At 32.0% G+C, this 14,164-nt stretch overlaps 1 protein-coding gene and 1 long non-coding RNA gene across 2 annotated transcripts; both read left to right on the forward strand.

Annotated features, from left to right (window-relative positions):
* The first annotated feature begins 1,867 nt into the window (after window positions 1–1,867).
* Window positions 1,868–12,444, forward strand: LOC120282797 (agamous-like MADS-box protein AGL5). Its single transcript, XM_039289643.1, has 9 exons — window positions 1,868–2,052; window positions 4,193–4,292; window positions 8,418–8,470; window positions 9,965–10,000; window positions 11,025–11,106; window positions 11,411–11,475; window positions 11,636–11,735; window positions 12,085–12,350; window positions 12,424–12,444. Exons 1-9 carry the CDS (start codon window positions 1,868–1,870, stop codon window positions 12,434–12,436), a joined length of 900 nt encoding a protein of 299 aa, XP_039145577.1. The 3' UTR covers window positions 12,437–12,444.
* A 726-nt stretch (window positions 12,445–13,170) lies between these two features.
* Window positions 13,171–13,682, forward strand: LOC120282560. Its single transcript, XR_005542988.1, has 2 exons — window positions 13,171–13,283; window positions 13,360–13,682. It is a non-coding gene; the product is annotated as an uncharacterized LOC120282560 (long non-coding RNA).
* The last annotated feature ends 482 nt before the right edge of the window (window positions 13,683–14,164 follow it).

The raw sequence follows: 14,164 nt of genomic DNA on the forward strand, positions 1-14,164 counted from the left end.
CTAAAATGACTTGCTCAATAAGCACAAATACCCAATAATGGACAAAAATAAAGAAATTTATATTAGAAGACAAGGTAATTAAATAATATCTTTAATTTGCATTTAATATTCAACCAAAAGCTTTGCTCAGCGTTTTTTTTTTTTTTGATAAAATAGATATCTTAAATAGATAAATAATTATTAACAGACCATATTAGAAAAATAAATAGGTTCACATCATTAAATAAATATAGATATGCTGTTTACATGTCTCATCTTATAAACTTAAGAATTTAATTCACTACTAATTCAATGAAATGAGTCTGAATTAATACAAAATCTAATTGAATTCCATTGGGAGTAGGCATGACTGACATGTTTGGTGACAATTTGCACAAAAGAAGAAAACATTAAAAAAGATTTTTTTTTTTTTACCAAAGTGACAAGCGGTGCCCACAAAGAGGTGTCAAAGAGGACAAGTAGGTACAGTGGTACACCAATTACGGACAAAAGGTTTTGCAAGAGAGATGCACTAGTGTTTCATTAATGCTTAAAGCTATATATATATATATATATATGCTTCTTGATGATAAAATGGTTGATGAAAATATGAATGATTAGTGATATGAATTTTTTTTATAAAATGAATAAACCATAAATATAGTAAAAATTAAGAAGGTCCAGAGAGTTCAAAAATATATATTAAAAAAAAAAGAAATTGAGAAACATAAAGGCCTTTAGGTATAGTGAGGATCTTTCCCTAGTGACATGAAAATTTGAAAGAAGAGTCTAAGACCTCAATTAAAAGGAGACACTCTGATTGGCACTAAATCAATGTTCTCTTTCAAGTTTAATGACATATATATATATATATATATGCATAACAGAATAAATAAGTCAATACCCTTTTTCTTTTGTATATATATCACTACACCATTTTCCTCTTATAGAACCGGATAAGTAGAGGGATTTTAAAAAACTGCCTCGATAATAGAGTTTGAAAATTTTCTCCCTTTAAAAAGAGCCGGTTTCAAAAACTCCCTCTAGATTTTAAACTAATAAAAAAAATGAATCTCTCTCTCACTCCCTCGTGAAACCCTATCTTCTCTAGCGTGCTCTTTCTTTGACTCTTTTGCTCTCTCTAACCCCTAAGGCTTTGCTTGGATGAGGTGAAGGAGGGTTTTGTAAAGTAGGGTAGAGTAGAGCAAAGTAAAGTAAAAGGAGGTAAAAAAAAAGATTTTAAGTTATACCTTGTTTGGATTGAAGGTAAAGTAAATGGAGGTTATCAAACCTTCTAGTGTTTGGATTGAAGGTAGTAGAAGGTAAGATTTTATATTAATATTACTAAAATGCACCTTAAGCTATGAATAATATTTTATGCTAATTTTACACATATAATATTATTTTTGTAAATTAAATTTTCTTATTTGACAATTTATAATATTTTATTATTTTTTTTTCGGAAAAAAACTATTCAAATTCAAAATCAAAACTTAAACTTTTCTATAGGGCATGGATGTAATTATCTAAATTCAGTAAGAATCTTTTTGTCTTGAAAAATATTCAACTTGCCAAAACCCCCGATTTGGAGGGTTGAAAAGGGGTTAAATGGAGGTTTTTCAACCCTCCATTTAACCCCAAAATACCTTACCCTTCATATAACCTTCGATCCAAACAAGGGTTGGTCCATAACTCTACTTTACAAAACTTTTATTTACCCCCTCCCAAGCAAACCATAAAAAGTGCAGCTCTGGTGAAGATGGCGGCGCCGTGGTGGAGAACTACCTATCTCTGCCCAAAAAAACCATCTCCCACCTCCTAGGGCTTTGATCCTGCCGGCAACCTCGCCAATACACACCACGAGTTCGGCGAACATGGTGGCGTCAATATGTCAATTGAGGCCTCAGTGACCTTCACTGCCATGGAGCCTAAAACTATGAGCCGGATGTTCACCGGTGAGCTCAGCCCCGATCGTGATTTCTTCATCTATAGCCGCCATTTCAACCATCCTCAATCTCGGCCGCCAGATGGCTACCCTAGAGTCTACCGAGGTGACGTACTGCACCTCCAGCGGTATGTGCTCCATCTCCTCCGCTCTCCTACAGCTCTGCCCCGACATATCCCACATCGTCGCTTCTAGCTAACTCTATGGCGGCACCCACTCCCTCATCCAAACATTGAAACTTTGGATTTGACTTCTTGTTCAAATGATTGATACTAAGCAAGATTCTAATGTTCATTGATGAGGTGAAGTTGAGCATGCATTTTTTGCATAAAGGAAATTCCAGCAACTAAAGTTAATATAATCTAATTTCTTTTTCCATGAATTATTAATTTTAAGTACTTCTATATACTTTTTCATTCTATTTGGATTCATTCTTATTAATTTTATTAACAGTAAATATTTGCAAACATTGAGGAAATATGGATTGAAATGTTGGATGGGAAGATAAAAAAGTAGGAAGTTCAATCTGATGTACAATAGTAATGTTTTGGCATACTATTTCTTTAATATATGTTGTTATATGTTATTTTTTAATTATTAATTTGTTGCATATTTAAATGAGGTGATCAAATGGTAGATTCTAACATGGTTCTCATAGGAATTTGTGTCGTGTTCTTCATGGATTAAGCACAATAATGCATGGATTAATCGAAATGTTTTCGGAGATTAAGAGTGGATCAATGTTATATTATATATATATATATATATATACGTATATTATGTTCTGAAAATATGGTTGTTATTTATGACTCATTCATAGTAAAATCTATTAATGTCTTTGGTTGAATTTCAGGTTCTAGCACATTATGCAAATTTATACTGCTTTTGCCTTCCGCTAATCTCTCTAATATTTATATTGCGATTGGTAGGAGCAGAGCTATAGAAGCTTGCCGAGGGAGATTCAGATGCTTTTTGATCTCTTTCTATGATTTACTTGAAATCCCAAATATCAGTTTAAGTTGTTAGTTTGCATCTGTTCTCATTTTATGTTGCATTTTGTATCACAAGTGTCTGTAGCAGAAGAATTTTGCCTGGTGGTCCTATTTCTTAAAACTGAATATATTGAAATCATTTAATAGTTATTATGTGATGAACATATGGTAATTGTAGATTCAAATGCCATATTTTCCTGACATTAATTCTCGAGGGGATTAAGGAAGGAGGTGAGCAATAGATAAAATCATGATGACAAAGTTAGATTCATGGTAAGAGAGAAATACGTGTTTGTGACATTACAATGTCTTGTAAGTATAGTTTATGAAAAGGATATTAGATTGTTTATGGATTTAGTATCAATCCTCAAAAGGCTGCTAAACCACTATTCTTGTAGATGACATGGTTACCTTTTGATCCAATTAAGCACTCAGAGAATTGCTGAAAATGAGGGATCTATGTGGCCAATTTAAACCATATGTATTAGGCTTGTTGGTCATGTTGTTTATTGATACTCTATGAAAGATAACTAGTGATCTTAATACATTTGCTTAAATATGTCAAGGCAATGTTTTGTGGCGAGGTGTATGTACTCAACTGTTTATTTTGTGTTCTGTATACCTTTGTATTTGATTAGCACTAGCAGAACACATTAGTTTTTTCCCTATTCATAGAACCTAAAGGAAACTAACATAAGCAGGATGTGACAATGCGTGACAATGATTCTCTTAAGTAGAAGCTTGATATCAAGTCTCTACTTTGGTAAATTTTCTCGTTCTTCAATGTTTTCAATGATAAGTAGAATGCACTTTTGTTTACTAATCTTTCCTAGTGAATTATTGGTTCATCAGTCATATGCACAGGTTTTCTTATGCATAATGAGATAAATAAGCATCTCATTTAAATCTCGAAGGATTTTTACGAATGAAAGTTAGAGTTAATTAATATAAAAGGAATTTACAAAATTGGTTATTTTTCTTTATGTCCAGTGACTTTAGATGCTTGAGTTGTGAACATAACATAAGCTAATGATTAAAATGCCTTTTAAGAGTTTTCCATATTTTGTGAATTAATTGTATGAAATTTTATTTGATTTGTATTGTGACTTGTTCTTGAATTTCCAAAAAATCTCAAAATTTATATGACCATGATTTCCATGTTATTCTCTGCATTATTTTCTAACACCTTCTTAGTACCTTCAGATCCTATTTACATGGTTCTGCTGCTATTCGGTTGTTTAGATTTGGACAATCTTTACCTGTGCTATCTTTGTAGTATGGAATTCCTATCCAATGTTGCTGTAGGTGATGGTCCTCTTGTTGCATTTGGTGCTTCAGATGGTGTTATTAGAGTTCTTTCAATGATAACATGGAAGGTTTTGACTGTCAATATTCAACTATGTTATATTTAACATAATTAAAATATATTGATGCGATATCCATGGTGCTTTTTACAGGTCGTTGGTTGCTATACTAGTGGGCATAAAGGATCAATAACTAGCTTGATGACATTCATGGCGTCTTCTTGGTGAGGTAGCCCACTTTTGAAACTTTTATGTTTATTAAATACTAAATATAATGTTTCATGTGCTATATTTATTAGATTTTTCTGGTATAATTGAATTCATCTTCTGTGATAGACTTATGCTAAGATTTGGTCACTAGGCTAAAGTTGGTATTTTGAACTTAAAAAAAAATTGCTAGATTGGAAATGGACATGATTCATACATCCATATTAAATAATGTGTTAATATTAGTGCTTGGGCATCTTGGATAATTCGCTTTGATATCTGAATTGCTGAAGTCTATTTTCAAATGTTTAATTACATCTTAATAATGATTTTGATTGATGTGATAACATATTTTATCAGCTAGAAGATTTTGACATCATTGAGAATTGGGGATGCTTTGAGATTATGTTGGTGTGTGAGGACTATTAAATGGGTGCATAATTTTCATCTCTAATACACATGTTGTTGCATATATAAATAAGCATAATATACAGACTTCATTGATTGCCCAAGTGCTATAACTTAATTTCTGTTATGATTTAAAATTTATCAGAAGAAATACCATTTTAAGGTTATGACTAATCAAGTTGAGATTTTCATGTTTCATGGTTATGGCTTTGTATGGTAAAGACTTTCATGTTTCAGCATATAATAGTTTTTTATTTGCTTTAATTAAGATTATAATTCTTTATTTGACTATGTTTATTTATTTAGTTAGGAGAACTCATGATTCAAGGATTAGGAGGTTTGAAAATTAGGGGCTACAAGATGGTGCTTTGTTTGTTTGTTTGTTTGTATTTATTTATTTATTTATTTATTTTTTTTTTTGGAGTACTTACAAATTGTACATCTAAACAATTGTAATAGAGATAGATAAGATGGTGCTAAGTTCTTTTTATGATGTACTTATAAAATACGTTGCCCTTGTGATGATAATAATTTCTCAATTATAGTAAATGAAAATGAAGTTATAATACTTATGATTATTTTTCAAGATTTATTTGTAGCTCAAAAGTTTTATTTTTATGATTATCAAAAGAATATATTAAATTAAATCTAGTTAAGAGGTAGGTTTTGTGAGGTGTTTATAATTGCCTCTAAAACTTCAAATTATTGAGGTGGTTATAACCACTTCTAAAACACTAAAAGTATAAGTATTTTTTAAAAATTTTTAATTTTAGAGGCGGTAATAACCATCCATAAAGGTAGTATGAGTAATATTTAAACATTTGATGTGGTAGAAGCAGTTAAAACCACTTCTAAAGGTAGTATGAGTAGTATTTAAGCATTTGAGGTGGTAGAGGCAGTTATAACCGCCTCTAAAGATAGTATGAGTAGTATTTAAACATTTGAGGTGGTAGAGGCGCTTAGAACTACCTCTAAAACTATAAGTAGTTTGAGGTGGTAGAGGCGGTTGGAACTGCCTCTAAATTAGTTGCTAGAAATCTCTTCCATAGCCAAAAGTTACCCAACCGGTTGTTATAAACCGTCTCTAAATCATAGAGCCAGCTTTTTACGAGGCTGTTTAGAGGCAGGTGGAAAACCCAACACTAAACCTATAGGATATAAAACTGCCTTTATAGGATCTAAAAATCACCTCTAAAATTGTTTTTTAGGGTAGTGTATATATATTAAAAAAAAACCATTCTCAAACCCTTTCATTATTAGGATTCAAATCACCATCCCAACAAAGCACATTGTAAGAAATGAACTACTATAGTCACTCAATAAAACAAGATAAACCACTCATGGTGATTTACTAGTTAGATCATTGGATTTAGAGTGAGATTTTCTCTGCAAGTGATGATAGATAGAATTAAAAGAAATTGCTCACAAGAAACCAGCAAGAGGAGAAAAAAGAGTTCAGTGATTTACACCAAGAGAAAGGTTGAACAGATCAAGGATAGAGGATCTGTAAAAAGGGTTAAAGGATACCCCCATCTAAGTTCTCTAAAAAGGGTAAGCCAATTAGTGGCTCTACTGTTAGTCAAGAAAGCAAACCTAGAAGATTTATTACAGACTTTAATCCATTTGATCAATATAGTCAAAAAGTTCATCTTGGATAATGCATAAAAATTACATTCCATATAAGAATATTATATGATTTTCTCCGATCAATCCTAACCATCATTATAGTGTCATCCTAGGAGTTAGAATCACTAGAATGAGAAAATCCCTGAGTAGCTAGGTTGTCATCAAAGAATGTTCAACATTAACGAGAGAATGTAAAAGAGGCTTTTGTTTATTTGCAAAAATCACTACAAGAAAGTTGGGCTATAGCGGCAAATTTTAGCGGCGGATTTTATATGAGCCGCTAAATTTATAGATATAAAAATATTTTTACATATACACCCTCTATAAAACTTGTAATCAAGCATGTACCCTCATTCATTGTTTCATGACTATTTTTAAGTTTAATTAACTATGAGCTATTAATAATATATATTTAAGATTTTATATAAATTTTTTAAATAAATTAATAATTAAATAAATATTTATTTGTAATAGAATTAAAAAATAAATATATATTTTTAGATATATTTTTAAATATATTTAATTAAAAAATCAATTAATGACCGTTGTAAAATAATTATAACGTACAAGCTAGGGTAGAGGAGAGAGATTCATATGTATTTATAACGTACAAGGCTAGAGGAGAGAGATTCATATATATATATATGTGGTATTGATATGTAATATATATTTTTAAATATATTTAATAAAAAAAATCAATTAATAACCGTTTGGGTTTGGACCGGAACTCAAAAGATGTTATTAAATTTATAAAAATCTCATCCCCAGCTTCATTTCAAGTCCTCTTTTTTACACTCCCTCTTTTCGCTCGCTCGACCCCTCCGTCGTGCCTCCACTGATCCACTCCCAGCTTTCAATAATCCCTTCTCACGCTGCCAATTCGCATTACGCTTCCCGGATTTGTTCGCTTTTCGTGACGATTCTTGGAGAAACGAGCTCCATGCTGCCGGATCTCGCCGTTGTTGATAGGATTCCAAACCCTCTCATTCCTTTCGATCTCAGGCACTAAAGGTACTCTTGAATCCCTTCTTGTTTCAGTTTCCTCCTCTTGATCGGCATTGCATTTCATATTTCTCAGCTTGCTCTTGCGATCTGGTTCTAGGGTTAGCGTTTGCGTTTGTGTTTAATCTGTGTTCTAGGGTTAGCCTACTCTTGATGCATTTTTTGAGATGCTTATTAATATAAAGAAGATACAACAATTGAATTTGCTAAAAGCTTAAGCTTAACTTGAGATATTGGAAAACTAAACTAGTGAACTAGAGGGAAACATCTTCCTGCCTGCCTGGAGGAATTCTCATTAGAAAATGTGTCATCCTTAAGTAATTGAGAACAAAATTTTGCAATTGAGAACAAAAGGCTTCCATATATGGTGTCCAAAATAATTTTTAATTTACATGTATCATCCTTAAGTAAATGTTTCTTAAACTTACTTTGTAGTGCTTTTGAAGCCACAGATTGTGCTCTGATGATCTTTTTTTCACTATTAAGTTCAATGAGTTTTTATGAAGGTTGAGAATAGGAAAGAATATGTTGCTCTAGATTATGGATTCCTTGTCATGCAATACAGTAGTGGCATATTGTTGGTTGATTGTTCTCCTGTGATACTCAGCGTGTCTCTTTCTTGTAAATTTTAATCGCATGCCTATTGCAAATTAATCCTGATATCACAATTGTACCATCATCTTTAAATAGTAGAAGTTAATAAATTTCCATTTCACATTAATTATGACCTAAGATATATTTGTGTAGGTGATCTATGCTAGAAGCTTGCTGTTCTATATATGTGTTTATTAATTTTGTGTTCTGTGATCTCATTCTGCAATCTTGTGATATATGTCGTCCAATTATTTTTATTTGCGGTATAGCAGCTGAGTTTGTTGATGCTAACTATCTCCGTTTCATAGATTTATGTTCCTTCAAATCCTCGAGGTGCAGAACGACTACCACCAGATATAGTTGTTTCAGAATCAGATTTTTACCTTCGCAGATTGTGGGGTGTTCCTAGTGAGGTATATAACAGCTTCTTTTAATCTTTCCTGCGTATGTGATTAAATTATATTTCTCACTTGGACTTATTGTGTTTTGCATAAGACTGCTATACTTTCTATTGTTGTTTGGGCAAATTCATATCTTCTTGCCAGTCCCATGTTAATAGAGCCTACGCCATTTTATATTTTAAATACACAAGAATGTATTATTGGGATTTAATTTAATAAAGCAAACATTTATCTATTTGCTTGTGAAAATGACTAGAAATTGCTGCAGAGTTTTCCTATTGTAATGCATTGTGGTGAATGAAATAGCAGATTATGTCTTCTTTTCAGCCAATTAAATAGCAGAACATTTCATCATAAATCTTAATTACACAGTAGCTTCATAAAATTTAGGATATGATTCTCATAAGAGCAGTGAACTCAAATGCAGATTTACAGATTTACATTTGTAAAAGTCATAGTCATTAAGTATTTTAACCAAAAAAACAGAAAAAAGAAAGTACCTTGTAGATGGCATCCCAGGGGAAGCAAGAAAGAAAGTCCAAAACAAATCCAGACTTCACATAGCTGAACATATGAAATGCTAACAGTTAATTGATCAGGTGTTTGATCCTTCAAATATACATTTTAATTATGTCTTCTTTTAAGGGGTAGTAAAATATAGCTTATCTATGTCTTGAATATATTTCACATTTAGAAACTAAGGTAATACAGTATTGGAAGGAAGTTTCTATAAAAATTGCCAACTTCTTTATGTATGCCTCTGACCGTTTATGTGAATTAGTGCTCTTTTTTCTTTATTTTTTTAATGAGGAAAGTGAGCTTTAAAATAAAAAATAATAATTAAAGAAAAGGTTTCTTCTTTTCATAGTGGTGTCAAAAAGAGTAGGCCATTGATTTGATACAACAACCATGTCAAAATTATTATTTTTTATTTTAGTTTATTTTTAGTTTATGTTTATATACCATTTATGATCAGATTATTTGATGAATTATTTAATAGGGAAAAAAGGAAGGAATATAATTTAATAACAATATGAAAGATGTCACTCAGAAGTCATGCTCATGAATACTCAACGCTTGAAACTAAATGCGGATGTGGGATCTAGTAGTAGCTAATGGAGTGGGTGGTTTGTAAGGTGGTTGTGTAACTTAGATGCTCTCATATGGTTTGTTTATTTTCAAAATTACATAAAAATCAGGGGTGAAAAGCATCCTCACCTAAACCATACCAGAGTATTAAATGATCTGGGAAAAATTCAAATATGTATTCTGATTGATTGCATATAAATTAGGACTTAATGTCAGAAACTACTGTCATTCTTCAAGAGAACTGAATCTCAAAATGCACATTATTGAATTGTCAAATATGAATTTTCTACTGCCCATTCAATATAATTTCTGTTCTCATTGTTTGATTGTATACCTTTTGAACATGTTGAATCTCAACGTATTGCCCTCATAGCTTGTTTATCATGCTCTTGAGATCGTGCCTATGTTTTTGTTCAGGTCTTGGCTCGTGATAGGCTATTGGGCTCATATAAGGTACCATTTCTTTTATACAAAAAAAAATTCATGTCTAATCATTTGTTATTCTAACAAGGATAAACTTTGAAAAACAATGATTTGTACAATTCTAACAACATTATATGAGATCGTCTAGCACCATTGAGATAAATTCATTTAAATATCAAAGGTGGTAAATTAAAATTTAAATGCCGCAATCCCACCTGTTTTGGAAGAATGGACAGGGTGATCTAACTATGATGTAATAAATAATTTGTTTTGCTTTCATGGTTTGAAACATGCCTTATATGTCAATTGGTGAAATAGCATGTTGTTTGCTACCAGCATGCAATTCAAATTCTGATGGTGGTATGACCTCCTCACAGCAATTATTTTTTGTTTGATTTTTGTTTGTTTATTTGCTGCTTTATTGATTATTTGATTTTTGCTTATTGGTCACAACTTTATCATTAATTGAGTCTTTAAAATCATTTTAAAGTAATAATATGATAACATGATTTGAATAGTTTCTAGATTAACAGATGTGAAGTTTATCAGCAGCTATCAACAAGCCTGGACTTTCACCAGATACCAACTTCATTTCTGGAAATTCTGCATGCTTACCTTGATGAACCTTCTCTAATGTAACTTTTCATTCAAGTAATTGAGATTTTGTGCTTAAATGGAAAGGTAAATCATATATTCTGCATGCTTACCTTGATGAACCTTCTCTTCAAATTCTCATAAATTTCAAGAAACATAATGATGAGATTGATGAACGTTGAAATGAAAATTTGGTGAAAGCAATGTGACAAAATGATTATAAAAGAACAATATTGGACAATGCAACAATACATTCTCTCATGGAGCTCTTGATGATTGCCAGAGTTTGCTATTTATCATATATATATATATATATATATATGTTTAAGTTATCTAAGCATGCTAGAATAATAGAGTTCGATCATGTAAAACTATAATGCATCCAACTATAATGCACAGACAAATCAAGCTTGTGAGGACATTTGGTTGATAACAATGTTTTTGGATCTGTTTTGTGCAGTATAAAATCGACAATTGAATGGTACAAGAAGGCAATCGCTGACAATTCAAACTCAGGTTGCATCATAGAGGTCAACTCTCAAGTGAGTTATTTTCTTATCTTCCATAAAAACTAAATCCTTAAGTTTTCAGTTGTTGTACTACTTTGACATGTCTTGCATCTATAAACTAGAGTTCAGCAATGCCCAAGTTACAAGCAACTATGCATGCTTTGCACTAATTGTTTGTGACATAAATGTATGAATCAATTTGTAGTACCTCAGAAAAAAATTAGGAAGACTCGACGTGGTAAAATGACAATGAATTGTCAAACAAGTATTGTATTACAATATCTTTCAAAACAAATCCATGTAAAAGATTTGTTGCTCTAATCTGGTTTAATTGCAGCAATACTACCAGAAGGAAGCAACAAAGTTACGACACCAAATACAGATTCTACAGAATGCAAACAGGTAAAATATAACATTGGTTAAAATGCAAAGTAGAAAAATGTTAACTTTCTATTTGATGTCTTCCACTAGGAGACCTACAAAAATCAGATCCTCATAATAACTTCAAATAGCTTATGATGTGATTATGTCTTTGTGCATATGTACGTACGACAACTTCCAGGCACTTGGCAGGAGAAGGTTTAAGTTCTTTAACCATAAAGGAACTCAAGCAACTTGAAAGCAGACTAGAAAGAGGAATTGCACGTATCAGATCAAAGAAGGTAAAATTACATACCTCAAGGCCTTTTGGTAACTAGAGTATGCTCACCAAGTTTAGCACTTAATTATAAAAAGAACTTGAGACCTTGCTGGTAACTAAAAAACTATCACCATAGAAGATAAAATAATTAATGATTTATATACAGAGGAGTTTACTGCCACATTTTCCATAAGCCATTCTATTTGATTAGAAGAACATGAGCTATTATTCATGTTAACTGCAATATACATTCATGTTCAGCTATAAAGGAAGGATTGATTATTTCAACAAAATCTTATATGCAATTTAATTTGCATTCCTTGGTCTACATGGCTTACTCATTAATGCTGTCTTAACCCATGGGTTGGTAGTTATCTTGTCATGTAGGCACAAGAGCATTTTATCCATTTCAGAAGGCTATACAAGAGAGAAACTTCATTGAGGAAAGGTTCTTCCTTTGCATCCATGATGGAGTTCATGGCCAGGAATCATCTTCGAGACTACATGCTGCAAAATGCATGAATTCTCTTGTTGTGGAAACCCCCGATGATCATGGTTCCTATGATTCATCCATATATTATTCAACAATGATTCATCCATATTGTCTCCAATCAACAATGGTTCTGCTACTCAACAGGTATCTTGTTTGCGAGTATCATAATTCATTGTTGTTTTTTATTAATGTGTTATCTGATCCTCGTGTACTGTAGGCGTCCAAAATAATTGAAGAATTTGAAAAAAAAATGTTGGCTTGGATCCCAGGGACCCAGTTGTCTCATTTGTACTTCTCCTTGGAGTTTCAGCCACTCTTGGGTACTTGAATACCATTTCTTAAATTTTCTCCAATCCAATTGTTGAGCAATTTAACTAATCTCTTTTTGACATTTATCTTGAACTTACAGGGTTTCTTATTGGCTATTGGTATATGGTAGATACTCTAGAGACATCTCCTGAATTGACCTTGGAGCTTCTAAAAAATGAAGATGGCATCGTGCTCATTGATGTCCGGCCTGAGGCAAGAGACTGTACATTTTAGCAGCCTTTTCTTTTTTCGTGTTGTTTATTTAAGAATATTTGAGACTTTTCTACCTACATTATATTTTGTAATGTTTCTTATATATATCTCTTCTTTACATTTACTTATTTCTTCTGCTGTAAATGATATTTCTTTCGTATATGATAAATACCACTTATTAAGATTTCTCTGACCAAAATTTGTTAAAATTTCTCTCACCAAATTTTGTTATTATTTCCATTCCTACATACATATAATACATTCTTTGATTCAATGATTCAATATCTCAATATTTTTCATATCAAGGTCTGTCGGGTCATTTCTGCAACAATTTAAACTCTGATAAATGATAATCATGCTCCTGTCTAAGGTCTGTCATGTCATTTCTGCATAATCTAGATAGGGCTATGAAAATAAAAAAGCCTGGTGTTTTCTTATGCAGAATCTAGATAGGTCTATGAAAATAAAAAGCTACAAAAGCTTGTGATCCAGGAACTTCAGGACTCGGGTGTAACGGGAGACAAGGCTCAGCTTCAGGAAATGCTAATGAACAAGGTTAGACTGGGTTGACAAAGCTTTTTCTTCATTCCTTAAGTTCAGTTGTATATTTATCAGTTAGTTAATTTTGCAGATAAAATCAAGTTCTCAATTTGTTATTGATGACAAGCGTATTCGGTTGGTGGAGAGGACTGAGCAATCATGAATTACGATTATATTTTGATCATCTCTTGTTATAGGTCTTTCCACAAGATATTGTTAACTCAATTTTTCTTATGCTCACTAATTGTAATTGGTTTGATTTCATTCAAACCAGTTTTGTAATTCACATGCCATTCTTCCATTTATTTTTTGTAAGAGATCACAACCACTTGTATTGTTGGTTGAGGACCACAACTACATGACATTCTTCAGTTTTGTGATGTAATGAATGCAAAACATTTTTGCATGTATCAATATTACAATTGTGGATGTTCATTTTTAATTATTATTGTATTTTAGGTTGTGGGAATAATATAAATATGAATATATGGAGCAGCACAGGGAAAATATAAATATGAATATACGAATAGAAATATGAATATTTGGAGTTGGGGACCTACAGAGGCGGATTTTTCCGCCGCTGTAGGCATAAAAAATCATATAGCGGCGGATTTTTTTTCCGCCGCTAAAAGCATATATAGCAGCTCTAACATCCGCTGTACACTTCCGCCGCAGCCGCTATTACGACGGAGGATTTAATGGCAAATTTAATATCAGCCACTATGGGCTGTAGCGGCAGATTTAGGACCTATAGCGGCGGATTTATCCGCCGCTATAGGTATATTTTCTTGTAGTGAATCTTAGATAATTTTATATTTAACATTGTCAAAAGATATAGGCATACCATTTTTTTTTTTTTGAGGAAAGAGCTCAGAGAGCTGATTTTATTGATAAAG

Source organism: Dioscorea cayenensis, chromosome 18 (assembly GCF_009730915.1).
Source record: "Dioscorea cayenensis subsp. rotundata cultivar TDr96_F1 chromosome 18, TDr96_F1_v2_PseudoChromosome.rev07_lg8_w22 25.fasta, whole genome shotgun sequence".
In the NCBI taxonomy this organism is placed as follows: domain Eukaryota; kingdom Viridiplantae; phylum Streptophyta; class Magnoliopsida; order Dioscoreales; family Dioscoreaceae; genus Dioscorea; species Dioscorea cayenensis.